The sequence below is a fragment of the Echinops telfairi genome, unplaced genomic scaffold (genome assembly GCF_000313985.2).
Source record: "Echinops telfairi isolate 266 unplaced genomic scaffold, ASM31398v2 ScPeMD7_17;HRSCAF=63, whole genome shotgun sequence".
NCBI classification, from domain to species: Eukaryota; Metazoa; Chordata; class Mammalia; order Afrosoricida; family Tenrecidae; genus Echinops; species Echinops telfairi.
Window position 1 is genome coordinate 8,315,957 of NW_022103914.1, and position 23,480 is coordinate 8,339,436.

General features: G+C 38.1%; 1 protein-coding gene across 5 annotated transcripts in view; it reads left to right on the top strand.

Moving 5' to 3' along the window:
• The window catches only part of ATP13A3 (ATPase 13A3), a 78,493-nt gene extending 57,637 nt beyond the window's left edge, over positions 1 to 20,856 (top strand). For 2 of the 5 annotated variants that reach the window (XM_045287503.1, XM_045287504.1), the window contains 4 exons: positions 5,513 to 5,593; positions 7,278 to 7,367; positions 12,403 to 12,435; positions 17,397 to 20,856. In XM_045287503.1, coding sequence (XP_045143438.1) covers positions 5,513 to 5,593; positions 7,278 to 7,367; positions 12,403 to 12,435; positions 17,397 to 17,597 — 405 coding nt within the window. In that variant the 3' untranslated portion in view covers positions 17,598 to 20,856. The remainder of the gene's footprint in view (positions 1 to 5,512; positions 5,594 to 7,277; positions 7,368 to 12,402; positions 12,436 to 17,396) is intronic. The other 3 variants (XM_004712341.2, XM_045287505.1, XM_045287506.1) reach the window with 2 other exon arrangements.
• The last annotated feature ends 2,624 nt before the right edge of the window (positions 20,857 to 23,480 follow it).

A 23,480-nucleotide genomic window follows, 5' to 3' on the forward strand; every position in this document is an offset into this window, starting at 1 on the left:
GTGTGCTCGAATCAGATATGTTCCTCTCCAGGAGCTGCAGATTCAATGCCGTCTTTTGAAATAAATTCTTCTGGAGGAGGGGCGGGCGTCCACTCAGTAGTTGGGATTGGGGCCGGCCCCTCTGAGGGAGAATTTAAATGGTCCTCATTCCTTCTCCTAGGCCCTGTTCTCATAAATTTTCCTTTTTTTTTTTTTACTCCTCTAAATTTTCTAAGATGCCAGCTAAATTAACTGCTGCCAACCAATCCCTCCCCCTGACATCCCCAAAGAAACCAACCAGACAGACTAGTAGTCATGGAGTGGGCAACCCCGTGTGTGTCAGAATGCACTGCTCTGCATTTTCAATAGTTGAAGTAGGTCTCCAGGCCTTTCTTGTGATTCCCCTCTGATTCACTTCATTGACCCTCCCAACTTTTGGGTTAGGAGCTGAGCAACCACCATAACCACTTGCATTCCAGGGGGACATGTTAAACCAAAGATACCCCAAACAGAGTCTTGAACATAATTAAAATGGCCACTTATATTTGCTAGATGTGTTACTTTATCCTTTTCTAAAGTCTTCTGGTTTAGTTCCACTCTGTGTACGAATTAAATGTCTCGATCTTTAAAAACAAAATAGTTTTAATCCAGATAATGCTTTTCTGCCCTTTACCAAACGATTGAGTGGTTTACATTTGATGCCTCTTCTTCAATGTCCATTTATTTCATTAAACAATTTCTGAGTAACAAAGTTTATTTCATTAGTACACAAGAATTTGTACACATATTTAGTTTATTAAGCATAATAATCATAATAATAAGAGGAACACTCCTCAGTCCATCATCCAAACTAAAAGGAGCATTGTCGGTTCCATCAGTAACCCACTGTCAGCACACCGCCCTCTACCCTACTCCCGAGGTCCTTTGAGAGCATATTCCAGTGTTTCTCTCTCATTCTCTTGCTTTTCATTTTTTGTTTTACAATATATGTAAGAAGCCTTAAAATACATTCTTGCTTTTGATTTTGTGAAAATGGTCTTTTGCTTTCTATAATTTTCTGTGGCCACTTTCCCCTCTCAGCATGGTTCTCAGTTGTAGTTTGTATTTCCTTCCCATTACTATACTATGCCGCACTTAGCGTCTTCATTCTCTATTGTAAACAGTTGGGATGGTAGTTGTGCTGTTTTGATGCTCCCGTGAGCATTCTTTCCATCCCTCTCTTAGTGGATGGGTGGCAGCAGCGGCATAGTAAAGGAGTGGGATTGGAAGTCCTGCTCCTTGAGCACAACAGTAAGAGGTGCATTTAGGAAAACAATTTTAAAATATTAATTAATATTATTGTCCTAGAAATGTCAGTGATAAATCACTCCCACCCACCCTACTCATAATTTACTACTAGAGGCAAAATCTCCTCTAGTATGTTCTAGTATAGTTTTAATCATGTATGCAAAGTTGTTTCCCAAAGTCATTGTACTTGCTTTACATTAATACTGAGGTTGAGTGTTTTTCACAGCCTTGTTCATTTTTATTTCCTCTGAATTGTTGACTCCTCTTTTGCACTCTTTTTTTTTGGTGGGGTTGGGGTTCTAGGATTTTACCTTTCCTTTAAAAGTTCACAATGAGTTGATCTATACCCATGCACTGCCATTGAGTCAATTCTGACACATAGTGAGCCAGTAGGATGGGGTAGAACTGCCCCTGTGGGGTTTTAAGACTACCTCTTTACAGGAGTGGAAAGCTGCATCTTTCTTCTGTGGAGCAGCTGGTGGTTTCAAACTGCTGACCTGGCAGTTAGCAGCCCAGCACAGGTAACCACTAAGCCACCTGGGCTGCTCCTTCTCTCTTCAAGTAGTGGTTTTTCTTTTTAATGTGCTTATAATATTTTTTTGAAAACAAATGTATAATTTTACAGTAATAAGATTAAACTTTCTTTTTCTTCTCATTTGTGTTTAGTGCTTTTTTTGTCTTAGTGTATCATACTTCCCATATTCGTCTCCCTCGTTTAGTTGTTAAACCAATGACAATTATGAGTCAGTGAACATTCACAATAGGTTCTGTGAAATTGGTAGTATGTATATTGTACCAATACCATATAATATAGAGAGAGTCCTTAGCTGATGAATAAGTTACAGCTTTAAGTCTCTTTCTATGTAGAGTGTACATAAATTGAAACAGTGAAGTGTAGTTCATATCTGATGTCAGTCAATGGTTTGTCTTAGTATGTAGTGCCCGTTTCTTAGAGAACACTTCCAGAAATATCTTTAACATCGTAATAAAATTCTAATAGTAATGTTTTGGTGCATGCTGCAAAGTAATTCACATTTGGTATGAGTCATTGTATGCTTATAGTTTTTACAGGAGTTGGAACCATAGAACAATGTATGATCAGTTATTGCTGAAACGGACACTTATGTGGCATTCGACTACGTTTTTACATATAGCTTTGTTTTCTTTTTAATAGTTTTATTGGCATATAATTGACATACAATTAAAGAGTGTACAGTTATCACTACTGTTTTAGAACATTTTCTTCATTCTTGGACTGCACTCATTATTAGCTTTATTGTGTTTATGTTATTTTTGTTATAGACTGGAGCATATTAGTGAATAGAGCACATTTCCCACTGATCTTGAATCATACCCCTGTCTTATGTCAGTTCCCCAGATAAGTGCATGTTAGCCTGTTTTGGGTCTTTAATTCTGTCTTTCTCTGTGCCAGTACCACATTGGTCAGATTACTGTGACTTTATTTATTAAATGTCGTGTAATATTGTTGGGTAGGGCTCCACCTTCCACGTAGCATTGTTGTTCATCATAAGCTTCTTCACCCTTCTCCTCTTGGGATTTTAAGTAGAATTACACTGTTTATAAATCATTATTGGGAAGGCTCAATTTAGTCTCCCTTTCCATGAATGTAACTCTGTTTCTCTAGGTCTTCTTTAATACTTCTCAAAAGAGTTTGTGACAATTTTCTTCCTGGAGGTTTTTGCTCATTTTTTGTTAGATTTCTTCCTTGGAGCCTTTAGAGTTTTGTTTCTCAAATTATTATATCAGTGTCTTAACTCTTTTGTGCTAGTTTGTATATATTGATGTAATTATTTTGATACTCATATCTAACTGCTTTATCAAACTTTGTTCTTACAATTTGTAGATTTTCTAGGGTTTTTATATAAACACGTGACTTACGAATCATCACAAACTTTCCCCGACCCTTTGGAGCTCCAGGTGGCTGTAGTGCTCGCATGTCCTTGTGGCTTGCTCCTGACTGTAAAGGGAGCGCTTCTATTTCATCAGTGATTGGATGTTTGCTATTGGCTTCTCGTTCCTTTTATTTTCCTTAAATTGGGTAAAGGGATCTTTCTTCAGCAATGTTGTTACCATGAATGGGAATTTAATTATCTAATACTTTGGCTGCATCTGTTGAAATGATCACACAGGTTTTTACTTTGATGAATGTGGTGAATTATAGTTGACTGCAAACCCTTGTACCCATCACTATGGAAAAAATGTTATTTCTACAGGGTGAATATCTGAAAGTAGAATTTTCCAAAAGTAAAGTTTCTAAATTAAAATTCTAAAATTTCATTGTCATTAGGTATTAATACAATTGAATATTAGTAGTGCACAGGCTCACCAGGCACTGTATGAGTGTGCCTGTCTTCTCACAGGATACATTGATGGGTTTAAGGCTTGACTTTTAGCTAAAGGAGAAAACAAAGCAAGCACATTCATAGTCTCTCTAGTCACATGTTCCTTCTACTTCACAACCATACCACTTGAAAGAGTGCTGTGCGTTGCTCACCTTTCACACTCTACAATTAGCCTAGCATCTGTCTACCCCTGCCATCCTGCTGCAGATTGATCATTTTCTTATTGATCCAGTGTAGTGGACTTACCTCCTTAACTCTTTTCTTTCCATTGTACCTTACTCCTCAGCAGTATTTGACCTAGTTAACCTGCCATCATTCTTTACATTCCCTTTGGGAATTTTGTGCTGCTTTGTTCTTGTCTGGTTTTCTATCCCGTGTGGCTGCTCAGTGCCCAGTGTGGTTCCCCTTCCTCTGCCTGTTGCGTACATGGCAGTGTGCCTCCTGTCCTCTCCTGTCCATGGACCTCTTCTCTCTGTACACACTGTACAAGGAATCTCATGCCTTCCAACTGCAGACTCTCAGACTAGCATTCACAGACAAGTTCTACGCCTGCATATCCATTGACCTCTAAATATTAAATTGGGTGGATCACCAACAGTTGTACCTTCAAATTCAGTGTCTAAAACTAAACTCCATGTTTTTCCCTTAACCTTGCCTCTTCTGTTTCATCCTTCATTCAGGTCATTAATAAACATTTATGTATGTGTATCTGTGTGCAGATGTGCATCTTTCTTGTCTCTTCTCTTTTCATGGCTAGTCAGTTGAAGTTCTTTTCCTTTTTAAATAATGAATTTGTTTCTGTCTTTGCCTGGAGGAACACTGGTGCATAGTGCATACTCTCTGGACTGTGGTCCACAAGGCCTGTGGCTCAAAACCACCAGCTGTTGCAAGATGAGGCTTTCTACCTACTCCCATAAACAGTTACAGCCTCGGGAACTCACAGGGGCAGTTCTACCCTGTCCTAAAGGGTCACTCTGAGTGGACATCAACTCGATGGCAGTGCATTTGGTTTTTTGGAATTTTGGGCGGTGTTTACCTCAAGCCCATTTCCCACCTTCAAAAGTTAAAAACTACCACCCTTTCTTGCTTGGATCATTTATAGCATCTCCTCCTTCCCCCCTGCAGTAACCGTACTGTTTCTTTTCTAAAAGATTTTGAATTATATCAGCCCCTCCACCTGAAATAGTAATATTATTGGTACTTGATAAATATTTTCTGATTTAACGCATCAATGCATGAGTAGTACTTTTTCCTTTTATTCTTTAAGCCTTAGAAATTAATCACGAATTTTAAAATACTCTTACATTAAAAAATTGATCTGGATAATTCTTTTATGAATTTCCCTTATAATGTAGAATTTTGATTTGCAGTAGTACCTGTCAGAGGCTGAACTTGACGTGACCCCCTTGCTTTCCCAGGTCTCACCAGTTTTCTGCCTTAGGCAGGTACAATGTTAACGACGTTTCCATTACTCATATTTATGGAAAGTATTTGCATTTTCACTTTCCATTAGTTCCAGCTTTTGTAGGTTTTACTTTATGTCTGTCTCATTAATTAAAGGTGGGGTTTGATGTAAGACGTAGGGATGTATTAGACTCCAAGATCTCACAGAGCTTGAGCTTTGAAGTCTTCAAAGATGGATATGACTCTAAGCTCAGCCACTGTACAGATTTATATTTAACCTATGTTACTTCAACTTTCAGTTTTGACATCTGAAAAATAATATAGCACATATCCTGTGACTTTCTGAAGATTAAGTGGCTAATGTGAAAATGTATGATACGCAAAGTAGGAGTTTAGTAAACTTGGAGATTATGGTGTAAGGCTACAATGGCAACAGCACTATAATATTAAAATTTTAACACTAATGTTTTATCCTGCAGATAGTGTGTGTACCAGAAGCGTGGCGTAAAAGGATGCTTATCATTGTTCTTGTCAATGCCCTTGTGTCTCTTGTGACAGAGGTAAGCACTGCTAAAATGAATATCTTGTTGCTTTGGAACTTTTAGCAACTTAATGGTAATTGGGGAATAAGACAGGTAATATTATGGAAACTCCCAGAGTCTCATTTTCATCATAACCAAATTATTTTAGCTGATAATGGCTATATGATAAGCTATGGCTTTTTCATGAACTGGTAGTAGTAGTCCACTTAAAAAGTGTCACTTAGTTACACTAGATGCAGATAGGAGATGATGAGCAGTGAGCTAGCAAAGAAATGAGCGATTGTAGGAAGAAGGGCCACAGCCCATCATCAATTGATGAACCAGTGTCCTGAAATTAGAGTGGGGGATGTACTGCCGATGCCTGTGATAGACGGAAAAGCCTCCCATTTCACCATTTCAAGACAATTATATTCTGCTTGAGTATTTTGTGGAAACCTTGTGTTTTCAGTAATGGAAATCATTTTGAAGTAATAAGATTTTAATATAAATTGTGGGATACACGTGTGGAGATTTCTCCAGATTCATGAATTAAATCTGGAGCCTAAATTCATATAGGCTCCACCAGATGGCAGCTTGTACTCAAAGTAACTTCCTAATAAACCCAAGAGGCAGAAAGTGTAAGTGGACACTACATGCCCCATGACTCACAAAAGGGCTAAAGAAGGAATTATTATTGTTATACTTCTGCCACTACATATAAAAAATATTAAATATATGAAATAATGATCATTGTGGACTTAGCTAGTCTCAGAATTAGTTCCTAGATTCTCCTCCTTGGTATTTACTCTGGAATAACCTCCAGATGTATTAAATCTCCATTGTCTATTGCTCAGTGATCCTCACATTAGGCTTACCTTGGAATCAGCTTCCCTAAAAGGATCTGGCAAGTTCTCCTATGCTGCTTATTTATAAACTTTGATCTGCTTGCAGAACTTGTGTAATTCATTCTTCATCTTAGTAATAAAAGGGAGATAAAGTTACAATTTTAAAATAAGGGGTTTGCTTTTGGCTTAAAATTAAGGTCATGGTAATAGTTTTTGACTGAGAAATTATACTAGATTTCAATTATACTTTAAAAATAAACTTGGTCTTTAGATACAGTGGGCAGCATGGATATTATGGTACCACCACCAGTGGCCCAGTAGAATGGATTTTTGGATATTAGGAAGCACACCTAATAATGTCACATTATGAATGTTTTTCCTTTTCTACAGTCTTAAATTTATTTTTCACTCATGTTATTAATAAGATAAGAAAAACTGTAAGGCTTGAATTTTTAGGCACTTCTTTCATCGTTGCTTAAGTTATTCACTTAAGAACAAAATAATTGCTTATATTGAGCTCCAGTGATTTCATACTTGTTTAATAGTTGCTGGGTATTCACTCAGTGAAAATAATGTTAAGAAGAGAAGGCATCATTCTAAGCATTGTTTTAATATGGGAAAGATCTGAGAATCCTTAAAAAGCCATTGTAGGGTGGAAAATGTAGAACTCCCATTCAAGGTTTTTTACAATTATTTATATTTGTTATAGAGCTCTGTTGTTACTCATAATTTTGCAGTATTAACTGAAGTTCTCTGTATGAAAGTCAAAACCATGTTTCTCACCTATGATGCAGCATTGTGTGAGCTTTTTTAAATGTTCACATTAATAAAGAATGACTTAGTCCTTTTTAATTCTTAACTCACTGGCTATCTCTCAGAACTTCTTCCTTGACATGGTCCTTTGGAAAGTTGTGTTCAGTCGAGACAAACAAGGAGAATATCGCTTCACCACCACACAGCCACCACAGGTTGGGAATCCGCACTTACTATCAATTCTTCACGTATTTATAGGCTGTTTAAGCTGTTCCTTTTGCCTTATGTAGAGTGGGATTCAGTTATATGTTGCTTAAACATTTTCTTCCATGCCTTGCATCTCATTTTTTTTCTTTTAAGAAATCCAACAAGATGTGTGAGAAACATTTGTCTGCAGGCTTTTCAGGACTTCAAAGATTTCATAAGTCTCTTTTCCATTCCAATCCTAATCATCTATATGTGTGTAAAGATTGTAGTTTTACCCTCATGGGTGAGAGGTAATTTTTCCGTTTCTCTCTGCTCTAAATACTATATTTTCAGTTTTCATGAGTCTCACTAGAAGCTGAGATTCATGAAAACAGAATTTTGAGGTAGGAAGGTTTTTTTCTTAGATCAGAGCTCAAAGACACATTTTGAAGACATTTCTGATTTATTGATTATTTTGTCTTTTTTTGCGAGTGGAGGATGATTGTTTTGTTGCTTACCTCAACTTAGGTCTCATCAATCAGGAAATCTTCGGAAATACTGTTCGCCTTTATATAGACGAGGGCTTATGGCTTTTGACTTTCAGGTATTTATAGCAAAATATTTGAAAGATAGCATTAGCTTTGTGGTTTAAAACAAAGAAAGAGCATGGCCAAAAAAAAAAAAAATCCTAGTGTTAGGATGTTGAGGTAACTCTTGATAGAAAGTGTAAGTGTTTATAATAAATGTATTTTGAGAATATTGCCATCAAAGATATGAGCCAACTCTTTGGTATAAAGTTTCAGCTCCCTCATTATCATACCCATTGTTGTTTGTTGGTGGGGAGTGGACTTTCCAAATGTGAGTTTTAAATCTTTCATCCTCGAGCCACAAGGAAGCTTGGGGAGTTCAAGAAATCAAATTCCTTGGCACATGTGAACTGTGTTAATGTTTTTATGTTTAGCCTTTGCAACTAAAACCAGCTTCCTGAGTTTGATTTTGATGATTCACCAGGCTTCATGCCCCTACATAATATCATAGGATTGTCTTAATAAGAGACATAACTTTTTTGTACTGTTTTATAAGGAATATTGATGGGAAGAATCTGGAATGTGTTTCTGCTTCTTTTGTTGTATGATGGTCTCGTTGTTATCCTCAAAGGCGAGAGTCTCAGTGTGTCAGAGTCTCAGTGCAGTGTCCAGTTGCTCCTCATCGTAATGGGTGTATATGCCCAGAGCTTAAATCCTTCAGTGAATTCCTATCCCTGCCTGCCCCCCGCCCCCTGTGGTTACTTCACTACATTTTTCTAAGGGTTTATTTTGGCTCATAACAGTAGTCCTTAAATTAAATATTTGCATTGGCAAGGCCCAAGATTGAAGAAAATATTTAAACTGAATTTTCAGCCTCTCTAGAGAAATCTGTGTTGATCAGTACCGTAAACAATGTGTTCTACAGAAGAATACTACCCCAATTTAGTCAAAAGCAGATACCATAGGCCCTATCTTTGCTTTCCTACCAAAAGTAAGTGGCAGACAATTCTATGATTTGCTTAAAATCTGTGTTTTTGAGAGGTGTTTGTTGAATAGATCTGCCCTAATTTTTAGAGTTGGGTGTCTCACGTCAGCTCTGACCTCTACCATGTGTAGGGGAGGGTGAAGGTTGACAGTGGTGGAGGTGGGACAGGCTCCAGTGTTTTGATTGAGTCAGAATCACTAGGTAGAAAAGAACAATCTTCCACTGATGCAGTTTTGATTAAGGAAGTGTTTTTCAAGTGGCAGGCTTTGTAAAGAGCATGTTATATAACCATTTAGCACAGTCATCCACTGTCACCTTCTGACGTTTCTACGAGTGATGTGGTTTTGCTGTCCCTATGTGGCACCCCTCAGCCATTGATGGTTTTGTAATCAGAGGCAGTTATCTCCCATTTGGTAATGTCTGGGGACATTGTATTAGGAGCCCTGCTGACATATTAGATTATATGAGTTGGACTGTTAGCCAAAAGGCCAGCAGTTTGAAACTACCAGCCACTCTGCAGGAGAAAGATGAGACTTTCTACTCCCATAGAGTTATAACCAGGGAAACCCACAGAGGCCTGTCCTTACATGGTTGCTATGAGTCAGATTCGACTTGAGGTCTTTGGAGGACATTTTGGGTTGTTGCAACTGGAGGTGGCTACTGGCATGTGGTTGGGACATGCCAGGGATGCTGCTGAACCGTGTGCACAATAAAGAATTTTTCAGCTTAAAATGTCAGTAGTATGAGCTTGATAAACTAATCCGTGAGAAAGAAAGTAGCGGTGAGAGTTAACCTGCTGCTCTTAGGATTTCAGCTCCTTCCTACCCACCCAAAGCCTCTACTACACATCTGCTCACTCTAGTCTTCCTTGAAGCCCATGCAAGACGTCTTCTCGGACTGCACCTCCCAGCCTTTTAGGGTGCTTCACCACATCTTTCTTCCTTACCATGTAGGTCTGGGGACACTCGGTTGGGCTGGAATTGTACTAAGGCTTCAGGCCTTATACAGATGACTTGAGAAGTCAAGAACCTCCACTGGAAACCTCTGGAACCATGTCCAAGATGCCTGGGCTCTGCCAGGGGTATTCATACCACTGGGTAGGCAGTGACTGGCAAACATAACCTGGCCTTTTCCATCGTAAACCACACTTCAAAAGAGAATTGTTGAAGGGAGGAAATAATGGTAACTGAACTTTGTAATAGCATCGTAATGGTGAGATGTTATCTTTTATAGGTAATTTTATGTGGGACACCTCCAGGAGCCTTCAAATCTTAAGATAGTTTTAATCTTGTTTCAGAAAATAATAAAGCAGCAGAGCATGCATTTGTCCTGCCATCTAATGAATGGCAGGGTGAGGACTAAACCCAGAGTTTCTGATCACAAGGGGCGTCATCTTTCCACTTCGCCGCAGTTGTCGGTCACATGTATCATTTACGGGGTCACAGAGGTGTCAAGTCATGTCATGATCAAATTCCACCAGGGAGACAAACATTAGCTCTTATTTTCAATACCTACATACGGCAGACATCATGCAAGGCATTTGGTATACATTCCCTCTGCTGCTATTACAACCGTATGAGAAAATAATTTCTTTGGTCATGTGTTAGTACAGATGTGCTTGACACAATGGATGTATATATGGATTGTGATAAGAGTTGTATGAGCCCCCAATAAAATGGTTTAAAAAAGAGAGAACTGGATTTAAATCCAGGCTTACTAGTCCCACAGCCGTCACACTGCACAACTGCCACCTGTTGTTTAAAGACCAAATTGACTGGTAGGTATCATTCTACATCATAGTAGACATTTTACACGTCTTAGCTGGACAACTGACTGTTCATGTAGCTACCCAGTTTAGTTCCAGGAAGTAGGATTTTTACATCAGAGTAACTTGCTTTCCATATTGATTTTTATTCCTGATGTCCAGTAGCCTCAGTAATTGCCTACTGAATTAGATTGAACCAGGGTAACAACGGTTGGCTGATACTAAGAATTAGAGCTTTTATGTTGCAATATATTTTCCCCCATAAATTTTTAGCAGCCCCTGATGTTCATACTTTTTCTCAGAATTAAAAACTAACAAAAAAGTGCTTAATAATTTGGATTTTTTTTCCTAAGCAAAGGTGTTTGTAAAAATGTCTTAAACTGCACCCTAGACCTAAGCCCATTGCTGTCTAAATGATTCCAACTCATAGCAACCCTATAGGACAGAGTAGAACTGCTCCCTGGGGTTTCCGAGACTTCTGTACAGAAACAGACTTTCTATCTTTCTCCCCAGGAGCAGATGGTGGGTTCAAACTGCCAACCCTTTTGGTTAGCAGCCAAGTGCTTAACCACGGTGCCACAAGGGCACCTGTCCTAGACCTACTGAATGACAATCCCCAGGGCAAGGCCCATCACCTTTGGTTTTCTGTGAAACATTAACTCTACTGGAGATTGTTTGTGCTGTATCCTCTTATTAGGTCTTTCTTGTGTCTAGAGACCACTTAGTAGCAGACACAAGTACAATGATTCATAGATTTTGATTCTGTTCCCAAGCACATGAGTGTAGCATGTAATGATTCTACAGGCTATCGTATAGTTTAATCCCACCTGAGGATTTGTGCCTAATCGTATTTTCGTTTTTTTTTTTGAAATATCCAAGTGTTAACTGTAGTCTTTATTTAAGCATATTTAGAAGGAATATTAATTATAAACATATTTGTTCTTATTCAGGATTGGTATGGAAGAAGACTTGTATGAAATCCCAGAGTACCATGACACTACTTTTTTTTCCCCCCACAAGCATGGCTTTATATCTTCATGCATCTCATGAGAACTTTTCCTGAAAACCATTGCCTAAAGAAAACTGGCATGGGGTTCTGGAATGAACAGCTTGGAACGGTCTGAGAGGCAGGAGAATTTTCTCTCAATCTTTTTGAAAACTCTCGTTTCTGTGGTGATCTGTGGCAGGCTCTCTCATCTGGGGAATACATTTGGTTATTGAAGCATCTCTTCCAGAAGCAAACTAAAAACTCCCGTGGCTGTAGTCTCCGTGTTCTCCTGCTTCCCGGCTCTAATGGCCTAGGGATTTTGCGAGGCCCAAGTGTTCGTTCTAGCGCTTGTGCCGCCCCACGCCTTGTCCTCTGTGTTGCCCTGGCTCCCTGTGCTCCCGGGCCTCCGTGCTCACATCTGTGATTTCTCTCCCCTTCTAGCATGCCGGTAGCACATTGTCCTTCTCTCTGTGTTTGAGGGGTTCATGGCATGCATGTGTATTCATAAACTAACAAACCTCTATTTTCATTTTGTGTGTGTGATATTTGGGGCAGGTGAGGGTTCAGGAATAAAATATTTTTCTAATTATGGTGTAGGGGGGATACTTAATGTTCTACCTCACTTAAAAGTTTTTTTTATTTTGCTTTGAAATTACGACAAGTGTATATTGCTTTTTTAATAGGGGCATGAGGATTTTTTAAAAAACATGTACATTCATGTAAAAAGAATACCATTCAGTTATGATTCTAATTGCAATTAAGTTAGTTTTAACTGTATTGTTTGCCTCACTTTCCACAGGTAGGGAACAATGAAATTAGATATTATAAGCGGGTAAGTCTAAAGGTATTGCTACACGAAGTAATCATAGAAACCAATATGAAACAAAAATAACAAAATGTGAAGCTGTTGTTTCTTGACATGTGCCTCATGTAGGCCTATGCTCGTCTGAAGACAGTATTTCCATTCCTTTCTGCATTTGATATCCGGGCTTCCTGATTTGCACCGAATCGAAGTGGCAGTTTTGGCCTCCTTGGAACTCAAATAGTGTTCTTCGTACATGCTGTGAGAGTTAGGGGAACAAGAGGCCTGAAGGGGCAAGATCCAGGCTGCAGGGTGGGTAATGAACCAAGGCTCCCCTGTGACATTCTCCTAGGGTCGTGGGCGCACTGTCTGGATGGGAAAAAATTCCTTTGCACAACTTTCCTGGCCTTTCCCTCACCGTTGCAGTTTTCTATTTTCTTAAAGCTAATTCAAAGTAAGTCCCCATGATCGTCCTGTGTCCTTGAAGAAAATCTACCAAGATTACCCCTCTGTGGCTCCCAAGAACAGTTACTCTAATCTTTTGGCTGACCTCTTTTGCCTTAAATTTAACTGTTCTGGCAGATCCCTCTGACACCACCTCTTTGAGTGGATTTTTTAAGGCACCTTACCAAGACTATGACAATTATAGTACTGAGAAAACAATACTAATTCAGTGATTACAGAGACATGCGTACACATATTTAGTATAAATTTGCTAATAGGAACTAGAACCCTACTATAAACAAGCCAGCCTTTCTGACTTAGCACCCTAGAGGTGTGCGTGACTTTCCAAACTCTCCTAAATTCAGCTTGCTGTCAGCATTCCTCTTCAATTTGGCGGTTTCATGGGGACTGACAAAGGCTTGTATAATTATGTTTCTGGTTTTTATACAGTCAGCAATCAACATTAGCCTTTTTCTGTGATCTTTCAACGGTGATACTTGCCATAACACAAAAGTGACACATTTCAGATTAATTTAGGAACAGTGATATTTTTGGCCATTAGATTGAAAAATTTAAGACCACTTTTGGAAAAAGTAAATTTTAAGTGGGAAACTGTAATCCAAGGTTAAACACGTTTTTAGTATATGTGCTGATACTGGAACGGACTTTTTTCCTATTATTTGAATCACTTTAATTAGTCTCTTCTGTATCCTAATGCTAAATTTTTTGTGAACTTCATTTAAGATAGTGACATTTTACACTATGGCAATAAAGAGGGCTACCTAATGAATAATCTTCCAAGTAATGTATATCCCCCCAGAGCCTAATGGTATGATGCAAAATGAAACATCTATTAATAATTGGTACATGGAATTTACAAAGCGTGAATATAGTAGGAAAATTGGAAGTAATCAAAATGAAATGAATAAGCATAGGTATCTTGGGCATTAGAGAGCCGAAGTGGAGTTGATTAAGCCATTTTTAATGAGTCATGTAGTTTACTATGATAAGAATGATGTTGCATTTAATGTTTTGAGAACGATGATGGCAACAAATGTACATATGTGTTTGACACAGTGGATGTATATATGGATTGTGATAAGAATTATATGAGTCCCCAATAAAATAATTTTTAAAATATATATAAACAATAAATAACGAAGAAATAAAAAGAACCTTTCAAGACATATGTTGAAGTACTATGCTGTCGGTGATAGGATAAAATCTATACACATATAAGGAAGTCCAATTAATACAACTATTATTGTGATTTACACACCAACAACTAAAGCTAGTGATGAAGAAATTGAAAATTTTACCACTTATTAAGCCTAAAATGGATCAAACATATAATCAAGATGATAATTATCGGTGATTGGAATGCAAAAGTTGGAAATAAAGAGCAAGAGAAAGTAGTTGGGCAGGATGACCTTGGTGACAGAAATGAAGCCAGGGAGCTCATGATAGAACTGTGCAGACCAAACAAAGACCAATGACTATTTGATTGCAAATACCTTTTTTCAACACATAGACGGCAGCTGTCCACGTAGACTTAGGCATATAGAATACAGAGGAATCAAATGGACTACAGCTGCGGGAAGAGACAATAGAGGAGTCCGATGTTATCAACCAAAACAAGGCAGGGGTCAGCTGTGGAACTGACCTTCAGTTGCTCACGTGTCAGTTCAGGTTGATCTTGAAAATGAAAACATCCTCGAGAGCCAAAATACGACTTCGTATATCCCACCTGAATGTCAGACATCTCAAGAACAGCTTTGACATGTTGGACACTAATGACAGAAGACCTGGTAGCTGTGCGATGACATCAAGAACATTATTAATGACAAAAGCGAAAGGTCATTAAAAATACATGAAGAAGAGGGTGTCACACGAGGCTCTTGAACGGTAGCGGAAGAAATGAAGTAAATGAACTGGGTAGAAAATTTCAAAAAGCAGCTGGAGAAGACTTCAGGAAAGTAGTATAATGAAATGTACTAACCTGTAGTTTAATCGCTAAAAAGGAAAACCACGTGGAACACATTGCACGCTGAAATAACTGAAGGAGAAAGTCAGGCCTTAAGGTGCAATATTGAAGAATTCTATGGGTAAATTATTGAATGATGCAGGAACCATCAAAAGAAGATGGAAAAAATACAGAGTCATGGTACTAAAAAGAACAAGTCAAATTCATCCACTTCAAGAGGTAGCATATGATCAAGAACCGATGGTGTTGAAGGAAGAAGTTCAAGCTGCACTGAAGGCATTAGCAGCCAAATACAAGGCTCCAGTAACTGATAGAATGAATGCAAAATGAAATGCTTTAACCAGCTGATAAAACCTGTGCCAAGAAATTTGGAAAACAACCACCTAGCCAACTGACGGGAAGAGATCCATATTTGTTTCCATTCCAAAAAAAAGTGACCCAACAATGTACCGGTCATTTAACAGCATCATTAATATCACACGCAAGTAACATTTTGATGACGATCATTCGTTAACAGTTGCAGCAGTACACTGACAGGAAGCTGCCAGAAATTCAAGCTGGATTTAGAAGATGTGGCATGAGAGGATATCATTGCTGATGTCAGTTAAATCTTGGCTGAAGTCAGAAAACCAGAAAGATGTTTACTTTTATTTGTGTTTTATTGACTGCAAAGTTATTTGACTGTGTGGATCATAGCAGACTATCAGTAACATTGAGAGGAATGGGAATTTCCAACACTTTTAATATACTCATGTGGGGTCTGTACATGAGCCAAGAGGGTGTCTTGCTAGCACAACAAAGCAATACCACATGATTTGCAGTCAGGAAAGGGTCGTGTCTATTGAGCAAATAATCTAAGATGCTAGATTATGAGGAAGCACTCGGCATCAGGATTAGAGGAAGGATAATTAATTGTGATGATGGCCACAGCCTTACTTGCGGAGCATGAAGAGGACTTGAAGCACTTGCTGGTGAGGATTAAGAACCATACCCTTCAGCATGGACTACAACTCAGTGTGAAGGAAATCAAATTCCTAACAGCTGAACCAGGAAACAACATGGTGGTAAGTGGAGAAAAGATTGAAGTTGTCAAGGATTTGATTTTGCTAGGATCCACAGTCAATGCTTTGGGAACCAGAGACAAGAAAGCAAACGACAAACAGTATGGAGCAAATGCACTGCACAAGGCCTCTGTAAAGGGTGGAAGAGCAAGGATGCTGCTTTAAAGACTGAAGTGCACCTGGCCCACACCATGACATTTTCAGTCACCTCATATGTATGTGAAAGCTGGACATTGAATAAGGGACACTGAAGAAGAATCTGTGTGTTTGAATTATGGTGTTGGCAAAGAATATTGAAAATATATACTGTGGACTGTCAGATGAACAAACAAGCTTTTCTTGTTTAGAAGTGAGGATGGTGAGACTTGGTCTCACATACTTTGTACATCTTATCAGGAGAGACCCTTCCCTAATAAACAGACATCAGGCTTGGGAAAGGCAAAGGTCAGCAAAAAAGAGGAAGCCCTTCAAGGAGATGGATTGACACTGTGGCTGCAATGATGGGCTCCAACATTATGATGGTGGGGATGGTGCACACGACTTTGCTTCATTCGTTCTACTGTGTATAGGGCTGCTCTGAGCTGCGACTGGCTTGCTAGATCCTAACAACCATACAATAACTAGAAACACTGATTTGTTGTTTTCTTAATTATTTTATAAGGGCACACTTAATAATAACATCCTGAATGATCAGAAGGATTTCAGTGGCAAAAGTGCTTTTAATAATAAAATGATAACTAAGAAATAATTGCTTTGAAACTTTCTATGAACCTCTTTTTCTCAATAGAGTACCAAAGGAAACTGACTTAGTAAAATAAAATTTCTGGGTTTTTTGTATTGGTGAGAATTTGATTTTTAGTAAGTGATTACCATTACTAAGCATGGTCTAAATTCAGACTTTGTGTTAGAATTATTTACTTCAAGCTTACATTTTTCAAAGATGGTAGTAACACTAATAATAATATCTTTACACTACTATCTTCTCCAAAAAATGGTCAAGTGGCTGAGTGGCTAGGAACAAATAGTGCCCACTGGTAGTTTGGCATAGAATATGAAAGGCATTCAGATATTTGAATATCAGAATATGAATAATATCCAGATATTTTCTCTTTGTGAGTAAAGTTATTCTTAATATATTAGACATTTTGTGGTTTCTGTACCACAAAGGGTTTTGGTACATGAGAAGGGACTTCAAAAAGTACAAAAATAGAAGTAAAAGATGGTGCAAATTTTCCACAAACTTTGAAGTCCCCTTGTGCAACTAAATAGCACGAGGCGGATTACATGAATAACAACAACAAATTCTAATTGAAAATACATTTCTCCCAGACCTAAGTGAAAGGATTTTCTAAATATGCATTTTTTTTAAGGTTGTGTGTGTGTGTGTGTGTGTGTGTATGTGTGTGTGGTTCTCAGAGATCATTTCCTCCTATTTGTAGTATGTTAAAACCTGTTTAAAGAAGCCTTCAACCAACTAGTGTGCTTTTTCCTTCTTTTCTTAGGAGTCAGTGGATCGTTGGGGGAGGTGTTGCCTGTCCTGGTTCCTGAGCTGTAAAAAGAAGATACCAAAGGCAAAGTACATGTACTTGGCGCAGGAGCTCTTGGTGGACCCAGAATGGCCACCCAAGCCACAGACAACCACAGAAGCTAAGGCTTTACTGAGGGAGAACGGGTCGTGTCAGATCACTCTCACACTGCAGTGACGTGGCCGCGCTCTTTGTGGTGTGCTCAGCGCAGTGTTCAAGGAAACAGGCTTCCAGGATCTTGTGTGTCAAGAGTGAGGCCAGTTCATTCGAGCCCCCTCGTGCTCTTTAGGTTACAACCGTTGATTTTAGAGCCTTGTTCATTCGTTTGCTTTAAACAAAACAAAAGGTACTGGCTTGTCAGTCAATCCATCTGTGAAGTCTTGTGATCGCCAACTTCAAATAGTGTACGCATTTTCAGATCTTTTCTTGATTGCTATCTTCAATGTTTAGTAGGTTTTTCAGGATTGACTGTCTCCTTTAAATGTATTTTTATAGTCCATCTTGGTAGAAAAAGTCATTGTCTACACACAGGTCCTAGCTGTGTGATTAATAAAAAGAAATGGTAGTTATTGAGTCTCTAGTGAAAACAAGTCACAACCTTGCATTCATCTGATTCCAATATTTTTTTCCAAATAATTTGTATAATGCTCTTCCTTTTGATAGCCCAGAGTTAGGAGTGAGATTATATGATATTGCTGATAGAACAACTCAGGTAATTTCCACTTAGGACGCTTTTATATTTTCTGTACAAACTACCTGGGTTTTATTTTTCTAATCAGCAAGGTGCTTCACTGCCTTCGTGTGATGTCTGTCAAAGCTATTAAATGGATCGTGTGCTGTACGTGGTATCAGTTGTTAAAGTCGCTTCAGTTCAATGATGTAGACCTTTTTCATGAGGTGAAGAAGATTCCCTTCCTTTGCCCAGTACATGTAAATCTCTCATTCTAATAGCTTCATATCTGGGTAGGATTTTTGTTTCGTTTTCCTTTTTTATGCTTTATATTATTTTAAATGTTATTTTCTTTGCTACTTTGACCTTTTTAATTATTTAAAGACATAGGATAATAGTTAGGGTCTTGTATTTAAATTCTTAGCATCTCCTCCAAGATTTTCTAAGTTGGCTCTATGTCTTTCCTGAGTAATGGAATTGAAAAGGGGGAGAATGAGCTGGTTTGAATGACTGCTGATTGTTTTCAATGCACTGTGTGCGTGGTGGCCATTTGTTTTATGTCATTAGGTGGCGCCAAATGCCAGATTTTACCTATTTGAAATCAGATAATCTATTTACAAAGAAACACATTTGTGGCAATTTTGGAGGAGAAAAACAAAAGCATGAAGGAATAAAAAAAAAATCCAACAATAAATACGCATTGAGCCAAAAGAAACGTGGAAAACCTTTTTTTTCCCCACCTTTCTCTGTGGTCAATGTTTAAGATAGAAACAATACTAAAGTCTCTTGAAAAGTTTGTTTTCTAGGTAGGTTTCCAGCAGTGGGACCAAGCCCTACAGGGATGATAAACCCAGAGAACTAATCCTGCTGCAAAATGGAATCTCTTGTTCTCCTGTGTGCTTCCTAAACCAGTAGCAAACCTGTGCTTCCCACTTCTGGCTGATCATTATTTCCTTGATAGACAGAAATAATTTATCAGATATCATCCAGAACAGTAGAGCCAAATGGCTTTCCTTTATGCTGCAGAGACTTGGATGATGCTTGGTAACTATAGGAAATGTAGGTTACACTCAGGATCACTGTTCTTGCTGTCACCAGTGATGATTCTCACAAACTGTAATCGAAGTTTTCCATTAAAAAGTATATAATACATTAGATTACAGAATGATTTTTCCATGAATGATTCTATAAAGCTATGCATCTTAGACCTTTTGAGCTGTGAATTAGCACCGTTTTCTAGAGTTACTTAATCTCTTGATAGTTTTATAATTTCCATATTTTTCAGTATGTCCAAGTGTTCTTGTTTAGCCATTTCCCACAATTGTGCTTTTAATCCTTTGTTTTAAATATTGAGGCATAGACTTAAAGTAATTGCTAAGTAGCAGCTTAAAAATCCAGTTATCAAATTGTGCTTAACGCCTCCAAGAGCATGTTCATAAATAACTATTTTTGAAGTGTTCTTCCCCACCCCCCTATTTTTAAACATGTAGAGTTTATATGGGTTTTATATTTCAGATGTCCGTATTGTTTTCAAAGGAGTGAGATTTTTTGGTAATTGGAAGAGCGTTTGTAGGACGTTAGTTTTGAACATAGATGGGCGGCCGGTTGCTGACGCCGTGATGGGTGGCTGTCTGAAGACTGGGAGTGCAGGTGTGGGTCCTTCACAGTGCCATGGAGGGATGGGGTCTTCTCTGTGTAGGTCTCCAGTACATAGTAATTTTGATTCTTACGTTAACATTAAATTATTTGAGTGTATACAGACCTAAATTTAAAAATCTGTACATATATTATTTTGATGTATTAAGATTAATAAATATTACGGATTTAAATTTTATTTATGCACATAAGGACAGAAATGTCTGAGGAAGTAATTGTTAAATAATGATATGTAACTTTTTAAATAAATAACAAGATTTTTAATGTGTGTCTCCCTCAGGGTTGTTTAAAGTTTTTCTTTTCCCCTCCTCCCTCAAATATAAATAGTGGTATTATATGTTTCGTATCTATGGCACCAACTGCTGTAAAGCAATGCTGCAGATAATGCTTGAATGAAAGTGGCTAAGCCAACAGCAACAACAAAAGAATCCTTTTTTTATATTAGTTTTATAATCCTCAGATTTGAAAGCTTTCCAAATTGCACTTGCATTTAAATAAAACTGCCGCAGCCTGTACTATTTATTTTGTTTATGTTCATTGAAGTGCTGCACAGTTTCTGAAGCATGATAAATAATATATCAATACATTTATGGAGTCTGTTTCAAAAACAGCTGTCGTTAAAACATCCAGAAAAGAGTACAATTCAAGCTTTAGGAAACATTCTTAAGATTCCATGCATGTAATTTTGACATATCTGGAAGTAAGTCTTTTGGTTTTTGCTTTGTTTTGTATATATATGGGGGAGGTGGTTGGGATTTTTAAAAATATATCTGTATAAATGGGGTGTTAATTTTGTATAGTCTTGTGAGCATTTACACCTATTTTTAATGTATTAAAATTTGGTAATTATGTACACATTAAATGAATAAAACAGCTACTTCCTGTTATGATTTGTGAATTCCCTAAGACCTTGGGGTTTTTTAAGTAACTTTATATCAGAAATGCTACAGCATCTTTATATTTTTAAAAGTGTATTGCTGCTCAAGAATGGTACCCTGTTGTCAAAAAAGGCACACATTCATAATTGTACATTCAAAACTGTAAATAACCTTATGAAATCTTTTTTGATTGAAGCTATTCAAAATAAAAATTATAATGAATGAAATAACATTTCCTTTTTCTATGACTACACATCTGTTTGCTTTTTACTTATGAACATTATTCTGTGGATCTATTTTCTTTTATTCAAGTGTCCCTATTTCCCTCTTAAACTTTGGATTTAAAAAAACTTTATTGTAAGATTATCGATAACAAAAGTTGGCTATTTTAAGCACTTTTTTAAGTACACAATTGAAAGTGAGTGACATGACTTTCACAATGTTGTAACCATCTCCAGGATACGCTTCCAAAAGTTTTCATCACCCCAAATAGGAACTCTAACCTGTCTCTCTGAATTTGGCTATCTTGGTAGTTCATGTAGAATTACTCATGAAATTATACAATATTTGTCCTTTTGTGACTGGTGTATTTCGCTCAGCATAATGCTTTCATTCCATTTTGTAGCATGGTCAGACCATCTTTTTTTTCATGGCTCATTGTGTGTGTGTGGGTGTGACATTTTGTGTAGTGCCCTCTGTTGGTAGACTTGGGTTGCTTCCATCTTTTGGTTATTGTGAATAATGTGAACAGTGGCATACAAGTAGTCCTTGTTTTTCTTTGAGTGTACACCTGCAAGTGGAATTATTGGGCCATGTGACACTTCTGTGTTAACTTCCTGAGCAACTGCCAAGTTTCTTTCCATGGTAGCTACCATTTTACATTACCCCTACTATTGAACAAAGAATACCAAATCCGCCACAGCCTTACAAACACTTTTTTCTGGGTTTTTTTGTTTTGTTTTTTTAATAGCCCTCCCAGTGGGTGTGAAGTGACTTCAGTCATATTTTGATTTGCATTTTGCTAACAACTAATGACCTTTTAGCATCTTTTCATGTGCTTATTGGTCATTTTTCTATCTTCAGAGAGATGTCTACTCATGTCTTGTGGCCACTTAGAAATTGTTGTTGACTTAAAGGCATTTTTAATACATTCCGATGTTAACAACACATGGTGCCGCTCCCACTGCGTAGACTCCAACTCAGCAACCCCACAATGTTCTGAGACTGTTGACTCTCTAGGCGCAGACTGCTGCAGCTTTTCTCCCACGGAGTGACGTGTGTGTTTCAACCTCCGACCTTGTGGTTAGCAACTCAACGCCTAACCCATAGCACCACCAGGTGCTTTGATATCACGTGGTTTACAAATCCATTCAGCCATTCTTAATTGTCTTTTCATTCTCTCTAGTGGTACTGTTGAAATTGCATATGAGTTCTAGGATGGGTTTTTCCCATCTTATAATAGTAAAAATCAGAAAAACAGAATTTGGATAGAGATTGCTTTGTAGATGTATAGCATTAGGGGCAATAATGGCTTTGTAGAGCAGATGAGGAAGACGAGAAGGAACTGGCTACTTCAGAGCAACTGGCCACTGAAAACACTATGTATAGCAACAATGTCAGATACTGAAAACCCAGTGAACAGAAGCAGAACATTGTCAGGTAGGGCCAGCAGAGCTCGGCACTTCAGAAAGCACTCGTAGCATGACAGGGAAAGTGGCCTTCTCAAAGTGAATCAACCGTAATGATGTGAGTGGAGTAAAAAAGCCTTTGGGACCTTCATCTGCTAATGGAGCATGACTCATTTTGAGAAGAAACAGCTGCAAAAAAAAAAATCTAGCCGGAACTTGAGATGTATGAATCTAGGAAAATTGGGAGTTATTAAAAGTTAACTGGAACACTTAAGATCAATATCCTAAGTATTAGTGAGCTGAAGTGGTATTGGCCATTTTGAATTAGAAAATCATATGGTTTACTATGCTGGGAATGACAAAAAATAATGGCATGGCATTCATAGTCCAAACATTTCAAGATCTATATGGTATAATACTGTCTGATAGGATAATATCCAATCAATAGAACTATTATTCATGCATCTATGCACCAGCCAATAATGCTACTACTCACTGGAATTGAGTCAGTGCTGACTCATAGCAGCCCTCTAAGACAGGGTAGAACTGCCCTGTGGGTCTCAGAGACTAGCCCTCCTCACGGGAGTGGAGAGCCACATCTCTCTCCCTGAAAGCACCACCAGGACTCCTGTACCTCTAGTCAGTGATGCAGAAATTAAAGAATTCTGCCACATCTTCCGTCCCAAATTGACCAAGGTACATGAATACTTAATTGGTTAGTGTGGGGAAAACGTTGGGAAAAGAGGAAGTAACAGTCACTGGGAAATACAGTCTTGGTGATGGAAACGAAGCTGGAGACCTCATGATAAAATTGTGCAAGACCAACCACTTGTTCATAGCAAGTACTTTTTTCAACAATGTAAACAGCAGCTGTACACTTGCATTTTTCCAGATGGAATACAGAGAAATCAAATTGACTACATCTGTAGGGAGACAAGATGAGAAGTTCAACAGCAGCAGCTAAAACCAGACCACCAATTGTTCATGTGTAAGTTCAGGTTGAAGCTGAAGGAAATTAAGCCCAGAACCTCGAGTATATCCTACCTGAATTTTGAGAACAAGAACAGAAAGCCTAACAAGTTGTGGGATGACATCAAGAACAGCTAACATTTGCCTACAGATGGGCTTTGGGTCCCCACTCTACACTCCCCCTCATTCACAATGATATGATTTTTTGTTCTTTGATGCCTGATAACTGATCCCTTCGACACCTCGTGATCACACAGGC